Consider the following 18114-nt stretch of genomic DNA (forward strand, 5'->3'; position numbering starts at 1 on the left):
TTGGCTCTCACTGCCCACCACCCCTGGAGCCATGTGGACTAAGCCTATGACATGCAGGGTTCACCCTGCCAAAAGGCATATCTTGGTAGCAGGGCAGGGAAGGAGAAGAGGAAGGAGGGGAGGTGTTTATAAATGGCTTCATTTTTCTAGATATTTACATATCAGAAGAAATTTGCAGACCTACGTCTATGAAAAGCACACATTTCATAGAGTACCATTGGCATGGGGGAAGGAGATTGGCTGCTCTGCAAGCTGCTAAACAATGGAGGCATTTTCAGCTGAGCTACCTGAAATGATCCCCCAAGCTCCCGTGTCACCCCACAGCAGGACTCCTGTTCTGCATTTTTGATCTGAAGCTTGGGAAGATGCTCAGAGAAGGGGAGCTTGAGGGCTGAGTGGAGCCCTTGAAAACTAAAAAATGAGAAATGGAATCACCTATGCTAAGTGTTCATGTAATATCAAGCTCTTCTTCAGGACATTGTGCCATATTTGTCTGTCAGGTACCATCAACCAGCACAACTCCTTGTGATTTGTGTCTCTTTGTGGTATTAAAACAGTTAAACCATGCTGGATGCTTCAGGTGTAGCGGCAGAAAACCTGCTGGGTGTTTAATGGTGGCATCTATTAATCCCCAATGGTACTACTGGGGATTAATAGGAAGTTCTACTTTAAAAACTCAGGCATCTCAGCAACCAAAACAAGATGTTGTTAGCTAGCAAGAAGAATGAAAGAGTCAGCTGTTCAGAAGGACTAAGCTACTCATGCCTTGTGATAAATTGCTAATGTATTCTAAAGTGCACAGAATTAGTTTCTTTTCAGCAGCGCAAGAGATACGTGAAGTAAATTTCCTTTTGCACTGTTTGCCTTGAAAGTCCCACTTCTTTCTGTGGGAATGAAAACACATTCATGCAAAAAAAGAGATAACAAACAAGAGGGGATTAGGAGGTATGAGCAGCTTCTGCAGTCATGTGACTGCAGACTGTCTGGCCTGCAGTCCAGGGCAGCAAAGCTGGTCTTCATTTGTAGGTTCAGAAGAATTATGAGCTGCACTTAGATGTATGGTGTTTGCCCAGTGATAAAAGGAAGAATTACATCCAGCCTGGAAAAAGTAAAAAAAATAATTTGAGAAACGAATCATTTTTTTTTTAATTTAAAATGATATGTTTTGGAAGGAAGAATGTGTATTAGCTTACCCTGGAACTTTGCTTCATCCTTTTGGATGCCTGATTAGAATCTCTCCTTACTCAACTAATTCCCTAGCTAAAATAGCTAAGACTGGAGGCATTTTACAAAAAACAAAACAAAACAAAACAAAACAAAAAAACATCACAACCCAACAACCACAACCTCCCTTCTCCCCCCCAACACACACAAAAAACAAACCTGGAGAACATTAGGTATTTTTAATTTCGCTTGCATGATTTCTACAAAGTTGAATTTAATCACTTCTGCCTTCTTGGGCCACACAATTGCTGTGCTGCGCTGTATGAGAGCATTGAACACATGCACAGAACTGCTTTGAGCTGAGCTGAGCATCTACAAGTACTTGCTTTTATCATGTGCAGTTCAGTCACCTAGCTAATTCATTCTAAAATCTGCTTTTTTTTTTGCCTTTTTTTTTTTTCCCCATGTCTCTATATCCTAAGCTGACTTGTGAAAAGCAAATAAGTCAAATCTGTGCTTCACAGCTCCCTGCAGCACAGACTTACCAAGCAGCCTATTTTGGAACTCACGTACTTGCAAATGACACATAAACCTCTAACTAAGCCTTAGATCAAGTGACTTCACAGCTACCAGTAGGGCTATTTTTAATTCTCTACCTCATTTTGCACACTAGCAATAATCTCATGCCTGGTAAATTGGGATGATCTGGCTTAAAAGTTCAGCTGCAGCCATGTTAAAAAGACTAGAGGAAATGGATAGCTCATCTCTGGGACTTGCAGCCCTTTGGAGCACAGCCAGAACTTCTTAAAAACAAATCAGCTCAGGATTACATTTTGTTAGAGGCAGAATGGCAAAATCATTTCCCGTCTATTTTTCAGTCTATTGCTTCCTTTTTGCTGTTAGGAGAGAGCAGTTCTGCTCACCCCCAGATCGGGACATTGGCTGGGTGTGGTGCTTTCAGGCACTGGATAATCTTGTGTCTTGGTGTGCGAGCACAGAAGCAATCAGCAGCTGGCTCCATTGTGCAGAGAAGCTGTGGAGATGCGTTGGGGCTGCCTGTGCCTCTGCTTCTTTGGTCCATGAGTGCATCCAGGGGCAGTGCAGTTTGTGATAAAATGCTAAGGTATCATGAGAGTAAAGCAAGGATGATTAAGGCAGTGAGTGATGAAAAGCTGCATGCATCAATTAATAAGAAAATAGAACCACTTTGTCTGCCAGGAGTCAGCTGCTTTAAAGTTTGACCAGTTTACTTATCCAGATGACATAATCTAAGGCAAACCCTGGAATTATGTATAAAACAAGCACATTCCTAATGAAAGGCATGTACTACTTGACAGCCATCAAGGTGCCATTTTACAGAGCAGTAAAGTGCTTTAAATTAGGGAGCAGATTCTTCCCATCCTAAAATTACAGAAATGTGTTATCTGCCTCAAGCGGACACACAGTGTGACGTGATCAGCAGACGGAATCATGCTCTGCTGGTTCCTTGCAATGAACTGCCATGTTTGATGGCTGGTGGAGCAGTGCCTCACATGGGGAGCTTTCTAATAATAAGACCACACAGTGTGCAGGCCAGAGATACAAGGCTCCTACCTAGAGGATACCCCAGGATGGGGAAGAGACCAGTGGGGAATATCCTCCTGAACAGGGGACTTCTGCATACCACTCCAGCAACAATCAAGTGCTGTTTGTTCAGCCTTCTGTTCACAAGCACACATTGGCTCTTCCTAAAGTTCCATGTATTCAGAGCCAAACCCCTGCTCTGTTATTCTAGTCTGAATAAGAGCAGCATTTAGAATGGGAAATATAAATCTTTCTTTGAAACTCGGGTCTCCTGGGCAAAGTGTTCTTTGGAAATCAGTGGCAAATGAAGCAAATGTTGTGCTGATAAATAAGAACCTCTGGGAGTTAATCTGGAAAAGAGACTGGTCCTCAGCAGAGGAACAAGAAATGGACTAGTAATATTGGTGTACTATTTGCTCTGCTGTCATTTACCAGGTCACCTCATAGGCCTGCTGACACCTCTGTATTCTCACATGCTAAGGGCATGTGCACAACAAAGTTGCTTAATGCCTGGGAAGGACAAGAGGAGGAGAGGGGAGTGTGCTCAGGATAAGATTAGGTTTGGGTATGAGTAGGAGGCAGGCTTGGGGCTCTGTTTCAAAAGGATGAAATTTCACAAACTGTTCTCCATATTTTGGCTCAGCATCATGTCAGATGAGCTGTCTTAAAGATTTCCACTGTGGTGGGGAATGTTCAAACATTAGAGTTGGAAATAAAGGCTCCCATCCTGCTTTGGCTCCTTCCTACAATCCCACGGTGGGCTGAGAATACTCTCTGGGGAGTTCCTTGCCTGAGGCCACCTGAAACTTTCCATGCCCAAGAAGCCCGGCTAGGAATAAATGAGAACTAAAATGGCCATGTAGTGCTGTAGCTGAAAGAGTATTTTTGCATTAGTCTCTACCCCTTTATATATCTGAGAGCTTCCCAGAGAAAAAGAATGGATACGTGAGGATTACCCTTATTTCAGTGTAAAAGTTATTTGTGCCTTACTATTTTTATCCATGCACGAAGCCAGCTTATGGCTCAGAGCTCAGCTGTGCTACTGCTGAGCTCAGCAGAGCTGAGTGGCTGAGGCTGCTCTGAGAAAGGGCAGTTAGCAGCTGGGCTCCAAATTTTGCCAGAGCAGGGGCAGGAGCTGCTCTGGTGCCTTCCAGTTGGGAAGGATCATACCTCTTAGGCGTGGCTGATTTCTGAGCTCTTCCACAGCATAGCTCTGCAGAGAAACATCTTTACCATCCTCAGCATCAAGGGTTTGTAGCCCCTCTGAACAAAAAGTGGGCTGCAGTTGCTGCTGTGCAGCTGCCTATCTCTCCCAGCAGTAAATGGTACTGATGATGGGGAGCGTAGTAATAAGAATGCTGAGGTGATGCTCAGCAGGGGCTGGAGTCCTGAGGACCCTGCATTGCCTGGCACTGAAATCGGTGGCAGCCTGCAGCTGTGTGAGATGGAGGCTCTTGATGCAGCTGGCTCCACTTGGGATTCCACAGGATCTCAGGAAGAGCAGTGGTAACACAACCTTGAGCCATTTCCTCCCTGACCCTCCTGTGAAGTGGAAGCTGGGCACGGTGATGCATAATAATCCACTTCAGGTACTTATCTGTAGTATTTTCTTGTTTCTGGAGAAAAAAATCATGCATGGGGAAAAACGCCTTACCATTTTTTGGCATATCTGATATATTTCCCTTTCTACTTGGAAAAAAAAAATTACAAAATGCCTTACTTTTGCTTTTAGATATAATTGATAAATTGACTATTTTCTTTCCTCTGTACTCTTGACTAAATGTTCTTCTCAGGCAGTTCTTGAATCTAGCACACCAAAGAAGCACAGGGTGTGGAGGAGCATGGTTTCCCATGCAGGAAAAGGAGATCCATGAAAGAAAAAGGAGTGCTGTGGGTGGATGCTTTGCTAAAGTACGTCATTGCATTCCTGTTTATGAGAGCAGAGCAGCGCTGAACCAGGTTCTTGCTGCAGCTGCTATCATCAGCACGTGGACAGCTGGAAACGATCTGTGTCAGGAGGTGGAGAAAGAAAGGATGAAGGAAACAAAACAGAAATGGGGTGTCCTCTTGCTTTTGGGTGACAGTTTGGTTGGACACTTAGAAATACACAAAACAGATAAAGAACATATCCCTGCTGACTAACCTGCAATTATGCTGGGGGGCCACCCAGCTGGAACCTCTATCCTAAGAGATCTTCAAAAGCCACCTGGATGTGGGCCTGAGCATCCTGCTTTGGGTATCCCTACTTGGACAGGGATTGGGCCAGATGGTCTCAGAAGTCCCTGCCAACATCAGCCTTGATGGGAACTTTGGAAATTCTAAGACATCATTAGGATCTGGGTAGGTAGGTTAGCAGGGCACACTGGTACAGCACAGTGGCATCCCATGGGCGACAGGAAGGTTATTTCTGGCTAGGGTGTTTGACACAATCTGTGGTTTGCAAATGGTAGCACACAGGGAACCACTATAAAGCCTCTTTGTCTCTCCTAGGATGCACAAATAGATTGTGGTAACTTCCAGTTGCTTTCTTCCTTGGATCAGGACTCTCACATCCTTTTGGTCCATTACTGATCAGTGTTTAGAATGTGCCCCTACTTGCACAGCCCTAAAATACTGGGCTTCATCCATCTGTCTTCAAGACGCTCTGATTCTTTGCTTCCAGCCCAAAGGTCTGGAGCATTCATAGCACTCCAGATGACCAGAAGCTACTCTAAACTGGTCTAGTATTAAATGGGGAGGTCGGTGGCTCTGCAAGTGGCAGGGGGGTTGGAGATTCATGATCCTTGAGGTCCATTCCAATCCTGGCCAGTCTGTGATTCTATGAAATCTGGTGACAACAGTTTTGTGTTAGTTGTTGGTGTGTGCGCAGCTGTAAAAAGCCCATTTTTGGCTCCTCCTTTCTACAGCAGGCCACTACCTGCAGCAGTCAGATTGGGCAAGGTATGGAATATTGCCTGGAAAATTTGGCAGGTTTAAACAGGAAGAACACTGAATATGTGTATCTCACCTTTTGATAGCTGCCAAGAATTGCCTCCTCGGAAATATATATAATTTCAATGTGCACCAAGAAAATCAGTGTGAGCAAACCCATTCTATTTAATAAGCATGCCTCCTAGCTAGAAACATCATATGCATTTGTAAAAGTGACGGTAACTAGGTAATGGAAGACATTTTCTGGAGGAGTTTCCTACATTTATAAACCTTGGGCACCTTTCAGTCTTGATAAAACTCCATCAAGAAACAGTGAAACTATCTGGTAAGAAAGCTTTTATTTTGTAGCAGGTAAAACTAAATTATAGCTTTGAGTATGCAAAACCAATTCTTTCTGAAATAAATGCTAACCTCATCTTTGTTACTTCATGTTTTGTGTTTTCATGTTGCATCTCACTGCTCCAAATGCAGAACAGTTTGTTTAAAAAGAAAATGACATTTTTCTCTATATCTCTTGAAGAAAATACAGAATGGTGAAATCCACTGGAGTATTCCCACAAGAGCTTAATGCATTGTAGGATAAACAAAACCTAGAAAAGTAAAATCAGCATACAATCCTATCAGTCATATGCAACTGGGATTGCATGAATGCATGAGTCACGAAACATCGGGCTTTGCCTTTCCCATGTGGGCAGAGAACTGATGCCTTCAAGGCTCTTCCATAGTAATGAAAAATGCGGCCACTTGAAGAGAAGAAAGGCTTATCCTTGGCTCCCAGCTGAACAGGTGCACCTGGATAACTCATCTCAATTACATTCAGATCCCCACGGCCAGTATTTCCAAGCAACAGCTGACCCAAACGATTCTTCCTCTGGGAGCAAATTCTGGTGGTACTATGATAGAAGATATTGCTCTGTTTAGTCCATGAGCTCCTTAGGAGGAGACTTCTGTTAGATAAGTGGCTTGGTGCCCCGAACTCCGACTTGGCCTGTAGCTGCTGCAACAATGCATGTATTGAACACTGCTATTCCGTTTAACATGCACTTTCTCAGCAGAGTTGCAAAAAGCTTCTGGCAGGCTCATCAGAAAAATCTGCTAATTTGGCCTGCTCTGAACTGCACCTTTTCAAAACAACACAGCATTCAGTCCAAACGTTGACATTTTTCCCAGGATGAGTAAAACATCTTTCCAGTAAAAACTGGCAGGAGGAAAACAAAACTAATAGGACTACAGTACTTTCAAAGCACAAAATTTATTCTATTTATCTTTGAAAAGATTATTTCCTAGAGATCTCTAATTTTCATTTCTTTAGTGTTGAGCATACAATAGTCAGTGCTAACTCCAGTACTAATTCTTACTATAGGCCATTCTGTTATAAGATGCAATAATTTTTACAGGTATCACATACGGAAATAAATGTTGGCAATAAAATACATGGACCTTAAGGTATTAGAAAATTCTTTTTTACAGTGTTTGAAAAGAATTTTAAAATCAAAACAAACCAGCCTTTGAATTCTGCCCCCACACATGCTCAAGCTTTACCTAGACTAATTTTGGGGAAACAGATGAATGAGTAACGGTTTGGAAAGGCTTGCAGGTATGTCTATTATAGATGCCCAGGTCTTAGATTTTACTTTGAAAGTATGATGTCTTGTTCTATTGTCAAAGGTATGAATAGTCATTTTGCTAAGGAAAGTCTCTTCCCAGCCAAGTCAGGATTGCTCTGAACTCCTCATCCTGGTGGCTGATGTCCTCTTGGCATCTCCCTGCAGCTCTGCATGCTGCTGGCTGCCCACCTGTGCTATGCAGGCATTGGGATGGAAGCTGCCTCCCTTAGGGATGTGGAGAGAAGAGGAGGACACTGTGGTTTGAACTCTCCAGAAATCTGGAGGTGAGCTGAGAAATCCATATGTTGGCTGGATGGAGGACAGTTAGGGACAATCTTGATTCCAGCAAGGAAATTGGGTGCCAACACAATTAAGTTTGCAGGTGACTGCTGCCCAGCTCCATCTTTCTACCTTTGGGAAGCAGAAAGCAATTTTTAATGTTTTAAGTGCCCCTGGGGTCTATCTGAAATGATATTACAGAAGTTTTTGTGACACTGTAGGGATAACATTTTCTTGCATCTTCCTTCTAAACTTCTGAAGGAGGTTTTTAGACTTCTCTGACTCGTTCTGGATGTCTTTCTGCCAAATCATTCCTGTACAGAAGGCTGCCACTTTTAATACAGAGTGATGAGACTGATGTTTATCATGTTCTTAACAAAAGCAAACACCTCTGGCTGAATTAACACTAGTTCTGTGCCTGAAGTGGCACTGCTGTTCAGGGATGAATTTCCTGACTGTCTGTCCATCCATTTGTACCTTGGCTGCATTGACAGAGCAGCCATGGACTGCAAACCCTGTTCCTTCCACTTAAACCCATCAAGTGGGGGAATGTGCAGGATAGGTATGCTCAATCCCAGCCACAGGCAAAACTTGGATGTGCCAAACCAAAGCCCCCAAGCAGCTGCTTCCATCTCCTGCCCTGCTGCCACTGCTTCTGAGTTGAAGCTCTGATAGACACAGATGAAGCGTCAACAGTTTTTTGCTTTTTTTTTCCATCAAAAGAATGCATGTTCCTGTTGTAGATAGCATATAGTGGGCAAAAGGGAACCAGGATGATGTTATGGGCAACTGGCATGGAGTTCAATCAGGAAAACACAAAGAATTCTTCAGTTCAGCAGAATTTACCTGGAAAATCTGTTTGGTTCTGCGCAGCAGTGCTCATACTGAAGACTTTCAGCCAAGCACACACACACACAGAAACACAGTATTGTTAATCTTCCTTTGTTCTGGAGCAAGAAGGAGAACGCTGCTGGGTTGAAGGGATTAACTGAGCAATTTGGTGTGGACTTACAGAAAGGCAGAGTTCATGCTGCACATCTTACCTTCCCATTAACGACTTGGGCATTGCAAACTGCCTGCATGAGTAATCCCACCCAAATGCTGTCAAGGAATTTCTTCTCACATTGGCAATTAAAAGTAACAAAACCTTTTCCTTCAAAAAATACTTACTTGTCATTAAAAGCACAGTGCACATTCATGAGCTGAATTAATGCTTTTATTAGCTGAAGAATAACCAGGATCAATCATAATTAGAATGATTTCTGAAACTCATACAAATATTTCTTTATTTCTCACAACATAATGCACCCTAATTACATTTCTTTCTAGTTTTCAATGACTTAATACAAATTCCACATTCGAGTAGAACATAAGAGTAACAAATACAGAATACTCCTCTACCCTAAAGTACAGTCTGCACCGGTAAAGATATGTTTCCACTTTATCCATGGTATGTAGGCAGCTTAATAAAGAAAATACAGCCTCGATCTAGTGTCCATTAATTAGGGAAGGAGATGTAAAAAGAATCTGACATTGATGCAAATAATTCATAGTTTATATATATATATAAATAAAAGAGCACGATGATGAATATCCTATGTACCTTTCTGAACTGAAAAGTGTTACTCCTACAATTCCTTCCCCAGAGTGGTATTCTCCAGAATGAGCTTCTGCCTACCTTCCTTCTGAAGTTTGCAAGCGGTAACAACTTGAAACAGAAGAGGAAAGAAATAAGATGCATATAAAATAGCATCAAATCTTAAAAGCCTATCTAATGCTCTGTGGCGTTGCTATAATTATTACTGCTAAAGTTTCACTGCCACATGCTGGGAAGTCAAATTAAATGCTGCCTCACACTAGCCAGTCCTTGCTCGGACTCTCAGGGATGGCCTAGTTTAAATTGGAATAAGGGGGCAGCTCAGATCCCTTCTGGGTCAGTTCTCCGGCCGCTGCCAGCTGGCCTGTGGCCAAGGGCAGCGCTCACTCTGACAGATGAACACAGGTGCCACTGTGCGCTATGGTTCTCCTGGGAGAAGTACAGAGCCCTGACCAGCCTGGCGGTGCTGTGGCCCCCATGGTTCCCTCCATACGAGGCTGTTCTTGGGCACTTGGGCCCAGGGTGGCCACGGCTCCAGGGCTTTGGGGTGTTGGGAAGCCAGAAGCCTCCAGCAGGCTGCCGCTGCCCCTCTGAGCATGTTTATTTTAATGGCTGCCAGGCCCCGCCAGCGGATATGAGATACAGCGCTCCTGCTTTCAGCTGCATTCATGTGTACACATCCCGATTTTAAAAGCTTCCTGCTTTTTTTTTTTTTTTTTTCTTTTAATAACCGCCTTGGCACAGAACTCTGCACTGTTCTCCTGGCCTCTCACTTTCCAGCAGGCACAGGGCTCCCCAGTACAGCAATGGCCCCGCGCAGTTCCCCGGGTGGGGACAGAAAGAGATTGAAGGAGATCGCGGGCTGCGACTCGCACTTTTCGAGTCCTTACTTCCAGAACATCCCAAACCCTGCCGTGAAGCGAGGCCATTCTGCGCGGCCGTGCCCCCTGCAGCGCTCGCCGCCCGGGAGGGGGCGCCATTGTCACGCGGCTGCGAGCGGCGGCGGCGGACGGTCGGCGGGGCCTTCCCCGTTGTACCAGGGGTCAGCGGCACCGGGCGTACCCTCGGGGCTTTTTTGGGCGGGAGGCACCGAGGCTGCTCGCCCTGTTCGGTGCACGCATATTGCCAGGCGGGCACGGCAGCCGCACACCAACCCTATCCCCACGGGGTGTGATGGGGAGATCTAAAATAAGAGGAGCTAAAGCTGAGGGGGGTCGCCGTACCTCCATCTTCACCGCCCCCCTCCTGCCCCCCCCCCACGTTGGCGGAGCGCCCGCTCGGGGCGGCAGCGCGTCACAGCGCGGGGCGCCCCCATTGGCCCCATGCGCCGCGCGTCACGAAGCCCCGAACGATGACGCAACGCCCGCACGCCCTCCCCCCCCCCCCCCCCCCCTTTCCCCCGCCTCACTCCGCAGCCGCTTTCTCTCCGCGCAACCTGCGCGTGCGCTGCGCGGCGGGCGCATGAGGTGTTGGGGCGCGTCGCGGCCCTGCAGCGCCGGAGGCTGCGCGCAGCGGGATCGAGTAACGTGTGCGCTTTGGGCGCCCGGAGCAGGTGAAAACCAGGCAAATAACATTATTCAAATTGAACATTTGAGCATTAGGAAAAAAAAAAAACATTCTAAAATTACACGTATGTGTTAAATATTTCCCCTCCCCTCCGCAATCACCGCACTTTGCAGGCAGCTTCTCCCCCCGCACGGCGCTGCCCCGTCACAGAGCTCCGGGGGATCTCCTCCTTGCAAAGGCTCCGAAAATCGCGTCGGGCAGCGCGCAGATCCGAGCCGCATTCCGGCGCTTTGCTACGGAGCCGGCTGCGCCTGGAGCGTAAGGGAACGCCGCGGGGGCGGTGAAGGGGGTTAAAAATCGGGAATCTAATAATAAGAAGGGAATGCCTGGCAGCCGCGCGCACCTTGCCCCGCTGAGGGGGTACACTTGTTGCCTCCCCCCTCGGCCAGCAGCCAGAGCCGGCTGGGAGGGCGGCTGCGCAGCGCTGCGCCGCGCGGTGCCAAACCGCGCCGTGCCCGAGCCGTGCCGAGCCGCGGGGCGGCCCGTGGGTGCGCACGGGGTGGGCGTGCCGGGGGCACCGGCGAGGCCGGCCATGCAGATAGAGGGGGCGGGACGCGGGCGCCGTGACTCGGAGCCCCGGAAGAGCGGAGAAACCCCGTATAAAAACTACTGGGGACCTTCCCCGGGCAGAACTACGAAAGCTCCGGAGACGGCGGCAGCGAGCGGGGCGGCGCGGGGCGGCCTCACCGACAGCGCGGGGCGGCCTCAGCCCCGGCGGGGGGCGAGGGCAGCAGCGGCTCCGCAGGTCGGGCTCTTTCCCCTGCCCGTACCGCTTCTCTCGCGTTCATTTCATTTTTGTTTTTTCTTTCCCCTTTTTAACCGGAGCCGCGGGTGCGTGCTCCCGGCGCCTCGGGGGCGGGGGGGCTGCCGGCGCTGACCGCTCGCTTTTCCTCTCTTGCCAGGCGCGGAGGAAGGGCAGCGAGGAGTCGCAGCAGGGCTGGGCAGCCCGCGGAGGCCGCGCACCATGGCGGACGATGAGAAGGCCGGCGGGGGTTACGCGGGAGGCTGCGAGAGCGCGCACTGCAACGTGCTGAGCTGGGAGCAAGTGCAGCGGCTGGATCGCATCCTCAGCGAGACCATCCCCATCCACGGCCGCGGCAACTTCCCCACGCTGGCCATGCAGCCCCGGCAGATCGTCAAAGTGGTGCGGAGCCGGCTGGAGGAGAAGGGCATCGGGCTGCGGGACGTGCGGCTCAACGGCTCGGCCGCCAGCCACGTCCTGCACCAAGACAGCGGCCTGGGCTACAAGGACTTGGACCTCATCTTCTGCGCCGACCTCAAAGGGGAAGCCGAGTTTCAGACTGTGAAGGACGTGGTCTTGGACTGCCTCTTGGATTTCTTGCCCGAGGGGGTGAATAAAGAGAAGATCACGCCGCTCACCCTCAAGGTAAGCCTATACAAAGCTGCTCGTTGAGCGTGCGAAGCGCGCAGGTGTAGCGCCCGCTGCGAGCAGGGCGTGCGGAGCACCCCGTCCGTGCCCACCCGACACCCACTGCTGAACATTACCCCCACTTTTGGAAGCTGAACTTGCAGGAAGGTGCCCTGGCTGGTGCTCCTCGGCTCTCCTTCCTCAGATCCATGTTGTTTACCAGGAGCATTGACCCACTCGGTGTGCCCGGCTGCCCCGGTGGTGCGGTTGCCCGCTGTGCCAAACCCGAGGTGGTGGGAGGCGAGCAGGAGGCTGCCGCTGGCTCTGCTCACGTCGCTGTCTGTCTCAGTGCCCCGGCGGTGTTTCCTCTCCGCATAGACAGCCCGCTCCGGTTCATTAAGGCTGCATGCCAAATGCCTTTGAGATTTTCAGAGGGGCAGTTCGGAAGCTGCGCTGGAGGAATAGGGTTGAAGAGAGGGAACATTTGCTGAGGGAACATTTGCTGTGTTTTTTTAATTATTATTTCGGGGGAGCTGAGAGGGTGGGAAGGGAAGTGGAAACTGTTTTTTAAAAAAAGATATAATAGCAGTGACCTTTTGTGTACGAGTGCACAGCTGTTTGGCATGCATACCCTCAGGTTTGTATGCATATGTATTTAGAAGTGCTTGAAAGAAGCAGAGGTGCCAAGGACTTCTCATGCACAACAGCCCCAACAGGACATCCCTGTGTCATCCCTGTGCGGTGACAGTGCTCCCATGCTGCATGTCCCCTCCGGTCCCTACCCGCAGGCTCCTTTCATGCACTGCTAGGGCTGGGTAGAGATGGGAAGTGGCTGCTGCAAGGGGGTTTGCTCATATTCTCTTTCCATTTGTAGGAAGCTTACGTGCAGAAAATGGTCAAAGTATGCAATGATTCTGACCGGTGGAGTCTCATCTCCTTGTCCAACAACAGCGGCAAGAATGTGGAGCTGAAGTTCGTGGACTCTCTGAGGCGGCAGTTTGAATTCAGCGTTGATTCCTTCCAAATCAAGCTGGACTCCCTGCTGCTTTTTTATGAATGCTCAGAGAATCCAATGACTGAGACATTTCACCCGACCATCATCGGTGAGAGCGTCTATGGGGATTTCCAAGAAGCTTTTGATCACCTCTGCAACAAGATCATTGCTACCAGAAACCCCGAAGAGATCAGAGGAGGCGGTTTGCTGAAGTACTGCAACCTTTTGGTAAGGGGCTTTAGGGCTGCCTCTGAATCCGAGATTAAGTCCCTGCAGAGATACATGTGCTCGAGGTTTTTCATTGACTTCTCAGACATTGGAGAACAGCAGAGAAAGCTGGAGTCCTACTTGCAGAACCACTTTGTGGGATTAGAGGACCGCAAGTATGACTATCTCATGACCCTTCATGGTGTGGTGAACGAGAGCACAGTGTGCCTGATGGGACATGAGAGGAGACAGACGCTGAATCTGATCACCATGCTGGCCATCCGGGTCCTAGCCGAGCAGAATATCATCCCCAATGTGGCCAATGTCACCTGTTATTACCAGCCAGCCCCATACGTAGCAGATGCCAACTTCAGCAATTACTATATTGCCCAGGTGCAGACGGTGTTCCCATGCCAGCAGCACACGTACTCTACCTGGCTGCCCTGTAATTAAGGATCAAAATTATAGACCTGGTGGGGAGAACCTTTTCTAATGCGTAGAAAGGGGCAATGCGCCCCTTTGAAATGGGGTATTTCGTGCAATGATGATCTGCTCTGGTTTCAAGCTTGGTGAAAGCTTGTGGTTCTTCTAATAAACAATGGGAGCATGATCTAGAAAGAACCCCAAAATAATTGGATCCTACCCAGAGCACAAGAGGCCTGTCATTAAAAGCAACCAGCTTCCCCTGAGATAAGTGAGGGAGGAATGCTTGATGACAATATGGGTTGGCAGTATCTGCTCCCATAGCTTTGGCATAGAGAAGATGGGAAAGCCTTATTTCTTTTGTTTTTATTCTTACTCTAGAATGGGATCTGCAAAAGGGAGAATATGAAAGAAACAAAAAAACCAACAAAAAAAAAAACTCAAAAAACAATTATATATATATTCAGGAATTAAAAGTAGAGGCATAAAGCAGAGATAAGCTGAATTAAAATGTATATTGGAATTACTGCATTTGGGGCTTGCAGCAAGTGCCGTCTATGGATTGACAGTGTAGAATGTATAGCTTGCTTGAATAGAGAATGCTTTATCAGAAACAGCTTGCTCCAAATGAACAGTAGTAGATTGGTACAGTTAGAAAAACGGAAACACGTATGATGGCAAAGTCCATTATTTCCAGCTGTGTGTGCGTGCCTCCCATTTTTAAAATGTGAGAATGCAGGGAGAACAGCTATGGCAAACTAAGTATGCTCAAGGACCAAAGATTTCACAAATAAGTTATCTGAGCAAAGAAGACACAGTAGAGTATATATATATAAATATAAATATATATATAAAACAAAAAAAAGAAGTTGCTATATTTGTACACACCAATAGTAATCAAAAGTGCCTGATGCCTTCATAAAATTTGAAGTGAGAAAAATCTAGTTTTGTGATTTAACCATGCATTTTGTTTTATCAGGGACACAAGGATTAAAAAGCAAAACAACCATAAGCTTGTGAATAAGTGGTGGAGGAAATGCCCTATTTTTTTTCTTGGCAAATACTTGTGTAGAGTAAATGTTATGTCGGTGTGCTATTATCCTAGGTACGTGTGTGTATGTGTGTATATATGTTTGTGTGTGTATATATGTACATGTTATATGTGTATATCTATATATATACACACACAATATATATTAATGTGGTCTAGGAAAATGTAGCAATTAAGGAATGTTTAAATAAAGTACTATGTGTTTTCCAGTTTGCAACAGGATGTCATAGGACAGTGGGCACTTTGCAGTGAATTTTTTAACCCACACCTGAGAAATTTGGAGTAAATGAACCAGTCAGGATTAAGGTGGGATTCGGATAATGTCTTTGGTTGCAAGAACAAGGATTACAGTAATTCAGTGGATTGCTTGTGAGCCATAATAATTCCACAAACAGAGAAACATATGACTAGCTGTTTTTTTTTTTTTAAACTATTTTGTACTGTAATGCCATTTTGACATTTAACCCACTAATGTTGTGACTGCATACCTCCATTATGTGTAATTCAGTGGAACGTGGATCAAAGATAGGTTTATTTAAACCCCCTGACAGCTAAAGGATATTGTATTAGTTGGAGATTTGAACACTAATTGTTAATATTTAAAGGAGTATTTTAATAGAATGCGTGATGCATTCCAGGACCACTAGAATTTAGTAAATGTGAAATGAACCCTTTTTAAGAGTTGCACGATTGCTTAAAATTATATTTTATATATATATATATATATTATATATATATATTTTTATGCAAATATTAAACATCTTTGATCTGGTTGTCACACTGCATTTACAAGTTCAGTACTGTACTTTATTTAAATGGAATCACTTTACATTGGAACAATACCTATTCACTTTCATTTCCTCTCCCAAAAGACCAGCATGGGGAAAATGAAACCTCTGCTGTTGTTTTCACTTCAGTGCCATCCTTGAAGGTGTTAGATTTTTGTTGGGCTTTGAAACCCCGATAACTAAATGTCACTTGACTCTGATATTTTGCTATTTTTTACTGAGGGGAGAAAAAAAAGAAAAAGGGAATTCAGGGTTTTGAGAGGAAACCGTGCATCTTTGCATGGTCTTGTGTTTGTGGAGGCAGGAGCTAAAGAGAACAGAGCTCGTGTCCCGGCTGTGTTTTCCCTACGGAGCTACTAAGGTACATCTATTTTTGTCGCGCTTTGTACTTTTAACTCTGAAGGCAATCTAGCGGGAACCTGATTTGTTTACAGAAGCACCTTCCCTGTGAATTCTTCAGGAAATGTACAATCTGTTTCATTGCCCTTCGCTGTGTTTGCTCGGAGACCTTGTCCCCGCCAACCCTTCCTCCCCCCTGAGGCCTTCCTCCTCTCTGAGGCCAGAGCAGGGCCCGTGTTACAGGCCGGGGCCCGTTTTGGCTGGCAGAGCTGGAAGGTGCTGGCCAAAGCATTGCACTGCCGGCAGCTCAGGGAAGGTTCCTAGCGGAAGCACGGGGAAGGCTGGGGAAATAGGATCAGCTGGTAATGTGGTATGTCTTCTCTCGCCGCAACTATTTGCAGCAAATAAATGAGTCATCCGCTCTTCTGAGGGGGCTGAGAATCTATAGCGGTGCCACAACCACAGAATGCTGATAGTACATGACACAATGTATTTTTCCATCAAAGGACCCTTTTTCCATTGCTTAGAAGAAAGTTTTGACTTCCTCTCCGCTCAAATTTTATTGTATTTTTATGATTGACAGCAGCTAGTTACCTTATAGTGCATGCAGCAGGGCTCTGAGCTAAACTGCACCTTTCAGCGTTTGCATTTTGATACATATATAATATGTTTTTATATATATTATATAGGTATTCTGGATCTGTTTTGCATATGTTAGTGAGCAAGTGGTGGAACTGGTGGAGCTTTGTTGTAACTGTGATGGGAGTTTAAAAGGTGCCTGGTGTTAGAGGTGGGAAGAAGGCGTGAGCTCAGGCCAAGAATTAAATAAGAACCCCTTTTCAAAGCTGGTTTATTCCTGCGGTTTGCACACCTTCCTCTCCATAAAGTCTGACTCTTTAAAACTGCTTCCCCCCCTCCCACCCTTCGTTACACTGATACCTTTAAAGTTAGCAACCGCATTCTTGCTTTGTAGACTTCATTTCTCTCATCCAATCAGCTGCAAGGCTACAACTTGCTGCAAGAGACAGTGCCCCTTTTAAAGAGCTGAACTGATTAAAAACATTGACCTGATTACAGTAAAACTGTTTGTGCTGCAACTGAATTTATTGCTAACCAAGAGGGAGCTAAACTTGGTTCAGTAGAGCTATCGCGAAACAATCGAGAGCTTTGAAATTGGATTTTTTTTTTCTTAGATGTAGCTGTCTCCCCAGTGCAAGAACACTTCTTCCAAAAATAGAAGGGCAGTTAGAAGACCAAAAAGATGATATTTTTATAGTTTTATTGCACTTAAAATATTTTTGCTTTGTCTTGCACAAAGGCCTTCATACAAATCTTTGAAACACCTCTTACTTAGTGCTTGGTTTGCATTGTGTCAGAAGCTCCTACCAGTTCAAAAAAAGCTTTTTTTTTTTTTTTTTTTAATTGAGAAAATGAAGTGTGTTAGATAAAACTGCACAGAAAAGGAAAAACTGTAATTGCATATTCAGCTCCTATTTGAATATATTCTTTTGTATAGTTTTCTTTATGCAGAGAGTTTCCCTTGCGAGAAAGAAAATCAGTGTACTGTTTTGCTGTTGTAATAATGGTTTGCTAACAAAATAAATAGTTTAAAAAAAAAAAAAAAAAGCCTGCAAATTTCAAGACAGCTTGGCTGAAGCACTGCAGGCTCCTGCAGTCTGTAGGAGTCTGTGCAGATTTGCTTTCCCTCAGATTTCCATACAACTGTTGCCTTCTGCAAGGCATCCTGTTGCAGCAAACTGCTCCTTGGATTGCTCTTTTGGAACATTTTGACTATAGGCGTTGTCAGAGAAAGAAAAAGAGCTGATGGGAAACAGACTCTAGAGGGAACAGATTGTGAATTTTGTTTACAGCATCCAATATTTGGATTTTTTTTTTTTGTAAATAAAAAGAAGTTATTTTTTTCTATTGATTTGTGTCTTCTGTCTTCCGTGTCTGAAATAGCTCTGGCTTGCTCCTGGTGAATACCAACTTGCTTCCATCAAAAAAGGACGAGAACAGCACTTTGCTGGGAAGAGCAGCGTTGGGCTGCTTTCTGACTGGAGCACAGTCCATTTTGAGAAGCTTTGCTCAATTCCGATGGGCTTAGTGAGCTGTGGAGAAACCTCCCCACCAGTGCCAAAACCAGTGTAGTGCTTGTCAGGCTGTGTCAAAGCTCTGAAGCCATGCAATACTCCTGCTGTCTTCGTGGTTTAGACAGTGTGACCAAAATTTCCTA

General features: G+C 45.9%; 1 protein-coding gene across 2 annotated transcripts; it reads left to right on the forward strand.

The window, feature by feature from the left end:
• The first annotated feature begins 10833 nt into the window (after positions 1-10833).
• On the forward strand, positions 10834-17808 carry TENT5A (terminal nucleotidyltransferase 5A). 2 transcript variants are annotated; one of them, XM_085217737.1, is made up of 3 exons: positions 10834-10965; positions 11610-12094; positions 12951-17808. In XM_085217737.1, the coding sequence occupies exons 2-3, from the start codon at positions 11672-11674 to the stop codon at positions 13728-13730; spliced, it is 1203 nt and encodes a 400-aa protein (XP_085073863.1). In that variant the 5' UTR covers positions 10834-10965; positions 11610-11671; the 3' UTR covers positions 13731-17808. The 2 variants fall into 2 exon arrangements, with proteins under 2 accessions (XP_085073863.1, XP_085073862.1); XM_085217736.1 differs by lacking the exon at positions 10834-10965 and adding an exon at positions 11317-11452.
• The last annotated feature ends 306 nt before the right edge of the window (positions 17809-18114 follow it).

The sequence above is a fragment of the Meleagris gallopavo genome, chromosome 2 (genome assembly GCF_905368555.1).
Source record: "Meleagris gallopavo chromosome 2, MGAL_WU_HG_1.1, whole genome shotgun sequence".
NCBI classification, from domain to species: Eukaryota; Metazoa; Chordata; class Aves; order Galliformes; family Phasianidae; genus Meleagris; species Meleagris gallopavo.

Excerpts from the sequence above, each read along its gene's own strand:
- TENT5A (XM_085217737.1), top strand. The coding sequence starts at position 11,672 with ATGGCGGACGATGAGAAGGCCGGCGGGGGTTACGCGGGAGGCTGCGAG. Across the intron at positions 12,095-12,950 it reads TCACGCCGCTCACCCTCAAG|GAAGCTTACGTGCAGAAAAT; the intron begins GTAAGCCTATAC and ends TTCCATTTGTAG.